This window comes from Rhagoletis zephyria, unplaced genomic scaffold, assembly GCF_001687245.7.
Source record: "Rhagoletis zephyria isolate East Lansing unplaced genomic scaffold, Rhagoletis_zephyria_1.1 Rzeph_scaffold_00777, whole genome shotgun sequence".
In the NCBI taxonomy this organism is placed as follows: domain Eukaryota; kingdom Metazoa; phylum Arthropoda; class Insecta; order Diptera; family Tephritidae; genus Rhagoletis; species Rhagoletis zephyria.
Window position 1 is genome coordinate 129427 of NW_016157861.1, and position 13201 is coordinate 142627.

The following is a 13201-nucleotide window of genomic DNA, read 5'->3' on the forward strand; positions in this document are numbered from 1 at the left end:
TGCATGTCTGGCTGTAGCTGAACGTGTAGAGATGCTCGCTGTTAGTTCTTAGCTCTCAGCATGTTCGGGTTCGAATAGCANATATTTAACAAAGTGAATGCGACACAATGACACTGTTAGTTAAATGTTGAGCATAAATGCTTTAAATGAGCATGTATACATATCTACATATGTATGTTTGTGTATAAGTATGTGCATACATACATATGTTTATGCCACCGCAGTTCGATGCGTTGTCAAAATTTATCTATTTAATATATGTAAGTATCCCAGGTCCTCTTCAGCGTCTACATATAATACACACGCGTTTATTTATGCCCGCAAATAAATTAAAGTACCCCCACGCTTGCGTAGATGTGTGTATGTATATGTGTATATACCTATACCCGGTGCGTCGTTAAATATTAAATATTTAATTCATATTCGAGTAGTCTACATACAGTCATGTTTGTTTGCGTATATGCGGCCCCTTTATCCAACCTCACAGTATCTAAAATTACTCATACGCCATGTATGTACCTTTGTACGTTTTTCAGTGCTGACTCGCTTGTCACAGGCGCGGGTACACTTTCACACACACTTATGCCCATGAATACTTTTTGCCGGCGCGATATGCACGTTGCGCTTTGAACGTGTTCAGGGTCCAATTAGCGGAAGTTTCAAATATATTCTCAATATATTATAACGGCTCTTATGTATATTTTTTGTGCCAAAACTAATTGTTATTTACAAATATTTAAAAGAAATTTATTTTATGATCTGTACATACCAACAGACATATGTATGTATGTGTTTGTAAGTACAAATACGTGTGACTCAGGCGTTGACGTGACAGCCATGACGGCATTTTAATAATTTGTGGATGCCTAGACGTTGACCATGTGGCCGTTCACATACGGCCTGCCAGCTGACGAATGTTCGTATGTAAATATGTATGTGCATGTACATATGTATGCACGATGTACGAATGTGACAGTTGCCTTATTTTTTATAAAAAAAAAAAAACGTTTTGGAAGAAATATTAGTATTTGCTCTTTTATTGCATTGACGACACAGTAATTAGGTTTGAGTTTTTTGTCTGTTGTTTCGTTACATATTTTTTGTTATAATCTCATTTTTTCCAGAACCCCTTATCAAGTGTGCATTTTATAATAAAAACAAAAAGTAAACTTCTGATTTTTATTATATTTAGCAATTGCCGTTTGCCGTTTAGTTCAGTGTTTTACGCCTTGAAGTTCCCGAAACCACCAAAAGTCCCGATACAGAAAATTCTCCCAAAACAATTTCGAAAATTTCAAAAAAGTCTAGAAAAATCCCGAAAAATAAAACATGCAAAATTCCGACAAGTCCCAAAAAAGTCCCAGGAAATAAAACATGACGAATCCGAAAAATGTTGGAAAGTCTCAAATAGTACAGACGCGAAGTACGTTGCAATGTTTATGTTTATAAAAATCGAAGGAATGAAAATTTCTATAAAGATCATTTCCAAATCAACAGAAATAAAAAAACAAGGTCGTTCACAGCAAAATACGTTCACTGAAGCGGCAACGAACGAACCGCCAACCGTAAACAGAAGGACAATTAGCGCTTTCGAGCTGTGGTGGTTGTCACAGTTTTACGCTGCTTCCGCTAAGGGATTTTATGTAAACTTTTTCCATTGCAGAAATACACTTGGAGATTTGCCATTGCTTGTCGCGGTTCGACCGATTTTTTAACCAAGGATCCGAGCCACATAGAAAAATTAGAGTGCCAAAAAAGGTGTCATTATTTTTAATCGAAAGAAGATTTCTTTTCTTTCATTTAGTTATAAAATAAAAACCGCTGTTTGACTTTAGCGTGTTTCATTCCGTCACTTCTTGTATCATGTGATTTCTTTTCACCTTAGTTTTTATTAGTTAAACGGGTAAATAATTTTTCATTAAATGTTTTCACAAAATTTGACTTCGTTTCAATTCAATCCAAAACAAATACGTTTACTAATTTGAATTGTATTTAATTTGAACTTTTTTCGCCTGCCCGCTGCAATGCGCAATAGATGACGCTACTTCAATCTTGCAAATAAATTCGTATTCACACCGAGCCCTAACCGCCAAAATAACGTAAGCTACATTTTCTCCAACATTTTCTTTTTGTTGCAGAAATGCATCTAGATGCTTTAGGAGTCTTTTTGGATCAAAACTAAAATTTAGCGAAAAAATGTCATTTACGTTTTTTTGTTTTTTGACAGTTAGGGCTAGATATTCATTCTCAACTTGCTTTCCTTCGAGTCGCCTTTATATGTATAAGTGTGTACGTACGGCCAAATAGTACCCAAGTTATGTATGGCTTGATCCCCCACGATTTGCGGCCAATAGCAACAGCAGCAGCAACAGTCCGCCGGCAATAATGAACTCAAGTATGTATTTTCGAGTAGACAGCTGATTGAATTTTTCGACGCCACTAGTATTTAATTCTGGCCATTTTATCACCTTTCAGTGATCTTTTGCCTTGTCGCTGTAAATGTGCTGATGATGCTTCCACTTGAACTTCAAAATATTTGTACATTTAGTTGTGGTTTACATATTCGTCTTTGGTATGCAGAATTTATAAGTATATTTTCTTTTGTTTATATTTTCTGCGTTTTATCTCAATTATTTGTACTTACGAGTACATACATATGTATGTATATGTATATATTCATACATAGCTAATGGAATAGCCTTAAAAAGAGCGCAAGACATATGGAGGAAGGAATGGTTCTTTTTAATGTAATTTAGTTGTTATTATTGTTGTTGAATTAGAATTTCAATTGTTATTTAGAACTATGTGCATACATATGTATGTATTTTTTGATAAAGTATAAACTACATACATACGGCACACCTATTGTTTTTTTTTTTCTTTCGTTGCATTGAATCCAATTAGTCTTTCATTATAATTTAAAATTTTCAATTCACTCAAACCATTTCTCCAGCTACTTTAAATTTTATCAAAATTTTCAATTAAATTTCTTATCAATTATTTGCCATGTCCTTCGAAACTAACACACTCACGCAATCTTTCTGATTTTCTCAGTTATTCACCCAACAATGCTGCATAATTCATTTGTCGAAACAATCAAGCATTTAATTGGCCTTCTACATAGTTGTCCTTGTGGGCGACCGTGTTGACCTTCAAATGGCCGAAAGCTGTTAACGCATATCCTTTAACAGCTTTCTCACACTTTCTTATTCATTGAAAGCTTTAAGATTAATGGCAATTTCTATGGTTCGACATTTATTTTGGATATTTTCAATTTTCAAGTTTATATCAAAGTTTATTTTTGCTTGTGTATTCGTGAGCTTCATAAAAATTTAAACATTGAAAAGTTCTATCGAACTCGTGGCAATTTCTTCACACACGCGTTCTGTGCGTTAAAGTTTTACTTTTGATTTATGAACCATTTTAAAAAGACTGCTTCCGCGAAATACATATGTATGTACATGTAGACATTTTATGTTTGTGGTTTAAATTGCCATTTCTTGTTCATTTATTTAAACTTGATAAACGCTTAAGACGTTCGGAATCTCCCCAAGTGTAGCTTGTTATTTTTGTTTTTGATTTTTTAATAAAGTTCTTAGATATGGGCTGTGTTTCTAGCCGCGTTAGAAAATTAATTTAATGCTAAGTACGGTTTAAAAATTTTTAGTGTGCTGCGCTTGTCTCTAAATATTTCATTTACTTTACATTTTATTTAAGTTTTTTCGATTCTCAAACGGTTTATTAAATATTTATTTTTGCTTTGTTGCTTTGCTAACTTAGCAACTAATGCTACAAAGAATAAGATCTATAAATTCATCACTGAATTAAATTAGCCACAAACCTGAGCTCCTCTCGGACTCAGATAAATTTGTACAACTTGCTTTCACTTTGCATACCAGCATACTTCTATATATGTACATACATTAGACTGCTTCACTCCCATACAAAAAAAAATCGGTACTATTTTTCCATTGGAATTATAACACCTATCTTATTACATTAAACGAGCAATTTTGACGAAGTTTTGTACACAGATAATGTTTTGGATTTTAAGGTCATCTGAATAGGCATTATCTACGAGGAGACTCGCATAAGGTTGCCACCTGTTCGAAATTAGTTACAAATTGATTAAAACATCATAACATGGGTATCAAATGGAAGCCATTTTAAATATCCATTATTCAAAAATATTTTTAATAGGGTTGCCACCTATTTTGAATCGCATATTTCCTTAATTTTTTGTTTAGAAAAAAGGTAAAATATTACTATTCAAAGTACCAAGAGAAGGTTCTTAAACAATGCTTTCCCTATATAAGTTGCCACTTAATTTCGATTCTACACAACTTATCTAAAACATCACAATATGGATATCAAATGAAAGGTATTGTTGAAAACTTTAATCAGTAAATATTTTCCATCAGGGTTGCCACTCTTCTATGTTATACAAATTTTTATTTTGTTAATTTCAATCAGCATTTGTTTTAAGTATACACAGTACATATACGCTCAAGATATGTACCATTCATTCCAGCGTACTTCGGAATAGGGTTGCCACCTAAATTTTGGAGTAAGAAATTTACTTAATAAATATCGAAATCCAAATATTATTTTTTTCCAAAATATTTTTTAAAGCTATCCAAATCTTGAAAACATTAAAAAGTATATGCACTCCGGGCAATGCTCGGTCTACCAGGTACTTATATTTTAAGACGTTAAGTTTTTCATATACCAATCTTTGAAAAAATTAAAAAAACAGCATCAAGAATCTCATCATTACGATTCCGTTCAAATTTTTTTTTAATATTTCTATGCAAATTTTTTAAGCTTAAACCGTTTTGTCATTTGAGGGGACATTTTTCAAAAAGTTCTTTAAGAAACTATTTTTATTTATAAAAAAAACTGCATTTTTTGAGGTATTTTCAAATCGGTCCAGCTCACTTAAATCTTAATATTTCTCCGAAATATTTTGGTGGACGTCTTAAAATATAACACATTTTGTAATCCCGGCGGAAACACCGCAACTTTTTTTGGTGGTGCAGTCTAATGTACATACATTAGAAAAAGTGCGATGTACACCCTTGAGTCTAAAGTAATTTTAACAAGCACTTGAAAACATACCAACCTAATGTACCACCCTCATGTCATTAAATTAAAGCTCGCCAAAAATCATTCCACTTTTGCTAAGTGAAGTATTTAAATTATTGCAGTAGAACTATTTTAAAAAAAATATTTGTATTGCCGAATTTTGGTGTCACCAAAAAATGTAAAAATGCGAGCTCGGCTAAAAAAAATGCCTTGCAAAAATACTTTTATACCCAGGGATGTACATAAGTCGAACTTTTTTTGTTTGCTTGTAAGGTGGTACGGTCTAATATACATAATATATATGTATGTATGTACATAATATGTATGAATACTTGAAAATGCATATCGGTATGCTTTATCAATAATACATATGTAATCAAGTTCAAATGCAGTTATACTCAAGATAATGCATATTAATTAACATGCATACGCACATAGTTGTGTGTGTACATATACATATATGTGAGAAATGCAGCAGTATTCAATCGGTTTTCTTTGGTTTTGCATTTACATACTTTCTTTGTGTTTGGCATATATGTAAAATATGAATGTGTACAGTGATAGTATTAGTGTTGCCAGGTTTCTTTTCTAATAGTTGGAAATTTCCAGAAAGAAACTGTAACCCTCACAAACGAAGAGAGTTTTAAAAAATTAATATTTTATTATTTTATTTAACATAAATAACAAAAAATGATTCATTTAATATAATATAAACATTTTAAATTATACTCAACTAAAAAATTGCTCTATTAAATGTAACATTTAAATCACATTTTGTTTTAATAAAATTCAGTTTTTGCTTTGTTAATTTTTTTGACCATTGGATTCGATACCTCAAATTTAGTACCTTACCTACTGAATCATTTTTTTTTTTAAGAAATCTTTAGCTCTTGTAACACGAAAGAGTGCTGGAATTTCTGGTTTATTTATTGCTTTATTCAAATTGATTTGGGAAAATATGCTTTCCACATTTGGTGTGTCGTCCCTTTTTTATCTCAAAAATTTAGTTACAAATAAAACCAAAAGAGAAATTTCTAATTATTCGTTCAATTCGGAAATGTCACAAAAACTGTAATTTACAGTTAAATCTGTGAATCTGGCAACATGGCATAGTATGTAAATAAAATGCAATTTAAGCCAATGAAATTCAATTAACACTCTTTTGGCTGTGACAAAGTCAGCATTTAGTTGACTACGCAACCGGTAATGAGTTTGCCTTTTTTGTATAATTTTTATTTTATATTTTGTTTATATGACTATTTGAAATTAATAATCGAAACCACAACAAAAAATCACTTCAGATCGAAAAACATTGATTCTCAAAAATTCTATACCATTTCTACGACCAAAAAAAAGGTTTTTCTCGTCTAAAATACATGGAATAAATTTTTTTTGCGGAAGTAGGACCAATTTTGCAATTGGTCTTCTGATTTCTCCCTTAGCTGCCTCGACGTCGACTACTCTAACTCGGTTGTCGGAACCTGGGTGTAGCTTGACGATTCTCCCCAGTCTCCATTCGTTTGAGGGCAGGTTTTCCTCTTTAACGACGACCAGGTCCCCATCTCTGAGCACGGTAACATTCCTGAAGCGAACCAAGATCTTCAAAATAAATTAGAAGAATTTGCAAGCGTTACAGGCGTTATCCATTTAAAGGCAAATATGATAAACCGGACTGAGCATTTTTATAATAGTGTTGCCAGATCTGACCAATTTGTTACGGTTAAATGGTTATCGTTAAATTAAACCATTGAAAACACCATTTTTTTAATTTTTATAGACAATTTATTGTTGTCATGTTTTATCCACGTATTTATCGGCATATGTATTTGATGATATTATTTATCGAAGTATATATCGGATATCTTATCGACACCGCTTTTGTATGGATGCATTCTTAATTAAAAAACGAACAGCAATGCATTTCGATGGAATCATTCTAATTGATGTGTTCGTATTCGTTAAATTTTACCGTATCAAAGTCAAAAACAAAGGCCAATTCCAGAGTTCAAATGTGCACACATAGATACATACATATGTAGGTACATATATGCGAGTAGACCGCATCTATTGCAAAAACTCGTTCTTGTGATAACCACAAATGAAACAACGAATTCCAATTTCCTGCAAATAATGGGCACATTCACATTGAAACATTGAAAACCATTTAAATCAAATTTGTGCAAAGTTATTAAATAGCGCTGCGGCTGTTGCAGCTGTTGCTCATCTCTCGCTGCCAACCGCAACCATCCGCGCTTCCCGCTGCTGCTGCTACTGGTGAAAGAAAAATCCGTGGCATAGATAAATGCGTCCATTGAACTGCGATATCGCGTTTAGTCAATGCGTAAATGAATGAATGAATTAAGAAATTGCATTAAAGCCATCGCATAATCGACGATGCGTTTAATTATTATTTTATGCATTCATAATTCCCATACAAAATCGCACAAACAAGTGATACGTTGACAAAAAAGAAAGATAATCACATAGCGTGGGACAATTTTTTACATATTTATTGATTCTACCTGTTTTTATTTTTTTATTGAATCTCTTCATAAATCGATATTCGCGTAAATAAAATATCATTCAAGCCATTTGCGTTGTTGGGTCGAAGTGCGACGCACGCAGCGTCAATTAAACATATCGAGCCATAAAAACGAGAAAAACGTACCTAAGCGATATTTTTTTCAAAAATTTTCCTTTTGATGCAGAAATACTACTAGAACATTTAGACATGTACATATATTTCAGCATCAAAACGAAAATTAAAAAAATATACATACATACATGGGTTTGTAGATATGTACATTTGTATGAATGTACTTTACACTTTTATTACTTCGCGAAGTACATGCGTATACTTACAACACAATATGGCAACTACATATTCTTGTACATATACATATTGCACATATGTATGTATGTGTATGCATCCGAAAATTATGTAACTTCATAAATATTTGATTTCTTGTTTTCATTTACATATTTGTTTGGTAGCTGACAAAGAAAATTTCCGTCTGTTTCATTTATTGTTACATTTGTAGCGATTTTTATTTGTTTTTTGTGGATGCATGTACATTTCCCGCCGGAATTACAAAACTTATTATATTTTAAGACGTCCACCAAAATATTTCGGAAAAATATTAAGATTTAAGTGAGCTGGACCGATTTGAAAATACCTCCAAAAATGGAGTTTTTTATGAATAAAAAAGTTTCCCTCAGATGGCAAAACAGATTAAGCTTAAAGAATCTGCATAAAAATATTTTCAACGGAATTGTAATAATGAGATTTTTGTTGCTGTTTTTTTTCTTGTTTCAAAGATTGATTTACGAAAATCTTGAATAACTGGGCCAAAACTATTCTGATTTAGACTTATGGGACCTCAGTGGAAAGGTATTTTCCCACTGTTTTTAGCAAAGAAATAAAGAGGGTGAGAAAATACCTTTCCAATAACACCTCACAAGCATTAATCGGAAGAGTTAAGGTTAAGTTATTGAACTTTGTCTTATACCAATCTCTGAAAAAATAAAGACAGCATAAAAAATTTTATTATTACGACTCCGTTCAAAATTCTTTTAAAATTTTTTAAAGTATTTTTATGCAAGTTTTTTAAGCTTAAATAGTTTGGTCATTTGAGGGGACTTAAAAAAAATCTTTAAGAAACTATTTTTAATTATAAAAAAAAACCCTCCATATTTGGAGGTATTTTCAAATCGGTCCAGCTCACGTAAACCTTAATATTTTTCCGAAATATTTTGGTGGGCTATTCATTTTTTTATAAGCATAAAAGTGTGTGGTAACACAGTTGTAAGTAGAATTTTCTTCATTCACCAGCTAAACAGACAAAACGTAGTATCAGAAAGTTCGACTTTCGGAAATTAAATACTGCTTTCGAAACTCACTGGAAAAAGAAATGATTGGCAGGATTTATTGAACCCGACCAAACTTATTTAGGCGGTCACAGTGCTAATCAAGAAACCTCTACAGAAATGAAAAATAGATACAGGAGAAGCAAACACCAATTCAGAAAGTGTTCAGAGAGATCTACCTTTTGACATTTGGCTATGAATTTCGATGAGGAGGTGTATCTGCGAGCAATTTAAAGGGATATTTAAAAAGTAATTTTTAAGCAAAAAATACAACCGACTTCAGTGCTCATATAAAAATTTGGCAGTACCGTTAATTTCTTCATGACACAATGGTCCGAACTAAACCAATTTAGTATGGGACCACCCTTGAGATACCACCTTTCTGATAAAAACAAGAAAACAGTTCGCATGATCCACCTGATGACTTTTCTCCTTATTTGAAGTCTGTTAAAAAAATTCCAAAAAAAAATGTTTTATTATAAGGCCGAATTTCTACTATGCACTGAAGTGACAACAACTTGGTGATATTTAAAACATGCCATGTGGAAATGAACTTAATGGCAATTTTTATAACGTAATGACACGAATATTTTTTAATGTCTAACTTTACTATTACACTTTTTGCCATTTAATACCTAATTGAAATCCAGTATTAGTCGAAAAAGGTGAAATTATACCATAAAACGACTCAATACGCGTATAAATTTTTGTGTCAAAGATTTGAAGGTTATTTACTTAAACGTGGAGTGGGGGTGGCGCAGAGGTCTGTCTGTACCAAAAACTATTTTTTTCGAAAATTAAAAATGCTTGCAATTTTTTTAATTTTATACGAATTAGAATCAAATAAAAATATTTCTACCAGAAATTTAATCGAAGTGAATCAAATTCGTTATAAAATAATCGTCAGCAAAAGAAATGTATCTAAAAAAAATGTAAGCACCTTAAATGATGGTCGACATTCAAAGTGTTTTAAAGTGAGCAGCGCAGCATTTGCTGTACATTTTTTCGCCCCCGGTTGTTTGGCGGGTTCAATATTTGTTTTTCTTGCAACACATGCCTGTGGGCAAAATCACCAATTTCCGGCAAAACCACGCGCTAGAGGCCGTTAAATAACCAGATCCAACTCAAGTGAACCATGAATTTCCTCTCGCCCGATGATATATTCAGTGGTGTGCGACGCAAGAGCCTTTGCAATGGTTCACTACTACAACTATCCAGCGGTAAAAACAGCAGCAATCACAACACCGGCGACAACAATAGCCTCAATGTGACGCCGAGCAAAGGCCAAAGCAAAAAGGAACGCCGACGTGGCAGCTTCAATGAGGCCACCGCCAATAGCGGCAGCAACGCCAATGGCACGAGCGGAGGTCGACGTGCGTCGTTGGTGTCAAGGTAGTGCGAAAAAAATTTAAACATTTTTGTGTAAGAATTTATTCTACATATGTATGTATATATTTATTTAGTTAGTATGAACATATGTAAATAAGGTCCTTTTGGTTATGAAAAAGTATCAAATCGTGGTTTATAAACTCAGCATAGAGAGTCTCGAGGCAAACACAGCTCTTTCTACTTTTGAACTGCTCTACCTCAACCATTAATATGCACTTTATTCATTTTTATGTATACTCACCAACATTTTATTGTTCTAATTACCTTACAGGTGGTTCAAGCACATTTCCGATGCCGCTGAACAGTACAAACCACGTTCGAAGAACGCCAATCATGAGCCAGTTGACGATCCAGCGATCGCCACTTTACCGCATTCCAATACAAAGGAGTCGCTTGAACTCACACCGGAGCGCCCACCGCCCGCCTCGGCTATAGCCACGGTGACAACCACACCGCTGGCGCCGATGATGCCAGTCGCCACCGCGACTTCGGTCAATGTCAATAACAATAATAACAACAGTAACGACCCCCACAATGTGCAACTGCGAAATGGGCGCCGTGAGAGCACTCCGACGCCTGGCAGCGTCGACCACAAAATGCGGCTCAGCCACAACGAACTGTCACCTTCGATCGGTTCATCATCGGCCGCCATGTCATCCGCCTCCACAGCGTCGCTGTCGTCTGCGGTTAACCGCACAATGTCGACACGCAGCTGCGGTGAACCCAACAACAACAACGACGGATACGAGAACTCAAGCGTGACACTTCGTCACACACAATCCGCCCGCCAGGCAAACGGTCACAATGCGGGCGCCGGCGTGGATGAGTTTGGGTCGAGCGTCAGCGGCGCAAGCATCAGCAGCGGCTCAAAACGCGACAGCGCCAGCATTGTGTACTCAAATAACTCGAACAATACGCGCACGCTAATGCAATCGTCTCCGCCACTGGTCGAGCCCACCGCCATACAGATCAGCATTAGTCCAGCACATACCGCTGAGCCGGTACTCACACCGGCCGAACGACTCCGCCGCCTTGACGCCTCTATACGCGAAGGCCTTTTGGAGAAGCAGAAAATCATTTGTGATATGTTCAGGTTGCCGGTGGAGCACTTCCATGAGATCGTCGACATTGCGGCAATGCCAGAAGCGCCCAAAGACAGCGCCGACATTGCGTTGGCAGCGTATGCACAGGTGCAATCACTAACCGAGGTTCTCAATGAGTATATGCATGTGACGCACGAACAAGAAATATCTGCCGTGTCCACGGCCGTTTGCGATCAATGCCATGAAAAGCAACAGCAACAACATCATCATCATCACCACAGCCAGCGACCGCTGACGCCGCTCACAGCAGCCTCATCGAACTCGTCGTCAACGTCAACAATGAATTCCACTGGCTCTTCGACTACAACACAAATAGCAGCGACGAGTGGCGCCGCAACTGCAGCTGCGCCTTCATTAGCGGACATACCGCCACCGCTACCACCACCAAATAAGCAGATCGCTCAACAGCAAACACCCACCGCAAAAACGCCTACCAGCGCGCGCACAGTGCTGCAAAACGCGTTGATGGACGAGGACATACACGAAGACGACGACGGCTATTGCGAGATTGACGAACTGCGGTTGCCGGCATTGCCGCCAACGCTCGCTTCAAAGGCAGCCAAAGTTTCTTCGCCTCCGCCACCTTTGCCACCACCGGTTGGCGTTTTGAAAGCACCGCTATTGCCACCACCGCCAGCAACAACCCAGCAGCAGCAGGCGGAGGAGAAAAGCGCTTCCAATGCGGCGACAGCAAACACGATGCTTCCAGAGGAAAACAATTCAACAACTGTGGTGCAAACGAACGCAGCTGAGCTGGTGAAACGGCAAAGCACAATAAGTGCTGATAGCATTCCTGAAGAATCTGCCGATGAGGTAACCCAAGCACTGAGCGAAGATAAAGTGAGCGCGCCAGCAAGCGGCGAGGTGGAGACAGTAAAAAGCGAAAAAGAAGTTGCGAATGCGATAGATTCCGAAGTCGAACAGACACAAAAGGAAGAAAAGGAGGAGACGGAACAGTTAAAGGTTAAGCTTGAAGTTAATGAGGAGAGAACAAGTATCCGTGAAAAGAAGGAAGCAAGCGAATGTAAACCAGCAGAGCAAACAAAAAACATAACCCCAACAGTCACAAGCGATTTAGCAGAGAAAGCTTCCACTGACGCCGCAGAGCCGCAAAGTAGTGAACAGAGCGCTGAGCATACAGATGACAAGCCAACTACGGCGGATGCCGCTGCTGTGGGCGGCGGACAAGAAACGGGAGCACTAGTAGCAGACGCGTCAGCAAAGCCAACAGAAATTGATGCATCTACAACAGGACCAAGCGCAGTCGCAGGCAAAAACAAAGCCGCCAACGAGCACATGGAAGTCAATGACGCCTATGAAACATTGGTATGACATTGCAATTTTCAATAAAAACTTTACAGAAGTAAATCTCACTTTTTTATTTTATGTTTCCTTTACACAGTCGACGCTGAGCAGCAAGCTGAAAAACGCACTAGCCATGGTTGATAACTCCACACAGACATCATCAATGACAATGAGCTTAACCACTTTGGCCACAAGTGCCGCAACCATCAACGCGAGTACCAATCTTCCTTTGCACTGCGGACCGAATCGCATACAGCACGCCAACTCACTGGAGCCAAGCGTGCCCTGTCATGCGCTGAATACAATTGTCAGCTCACTGAATTCGCAAATTTCATTACTTTTGGTATGTGAATTGGGTGTCTTTTGATGTGTAACTTCTTCGGATTAGGAAGAGTAAAATTATGCTTTGCTACCAATTAGCATTGCAAGATATAGAGGGCTTATATTCAATA

General features: G+C 36.5%; 1 protein-coding gene across 1 annotated transcript in view; it reads left to right on the forward strand.

Moving 5' to 3' along the window:
- The window catches only part of LOC108361490 (uncharacterized), a 135288-nt gene extending 122087 nt beyond the window's left edge, over positions 1 to 13201 (forward strand). The window contains exons 9-10 of the mRNA XM_017614113.1: positions 10613 to 12770; positions 12847 to 13201. Of these exons, the coding sequence (XP_017469602.1) occupies positions 10613 to 12770; positions 12847 to 13116 (2428 nt within the window). The 3' untranslated portion in view covers positions 13117 to 13201. The remainder of the gene's footprint in view (positions 1 to 10612; positions 12771 to 12846) is intronic.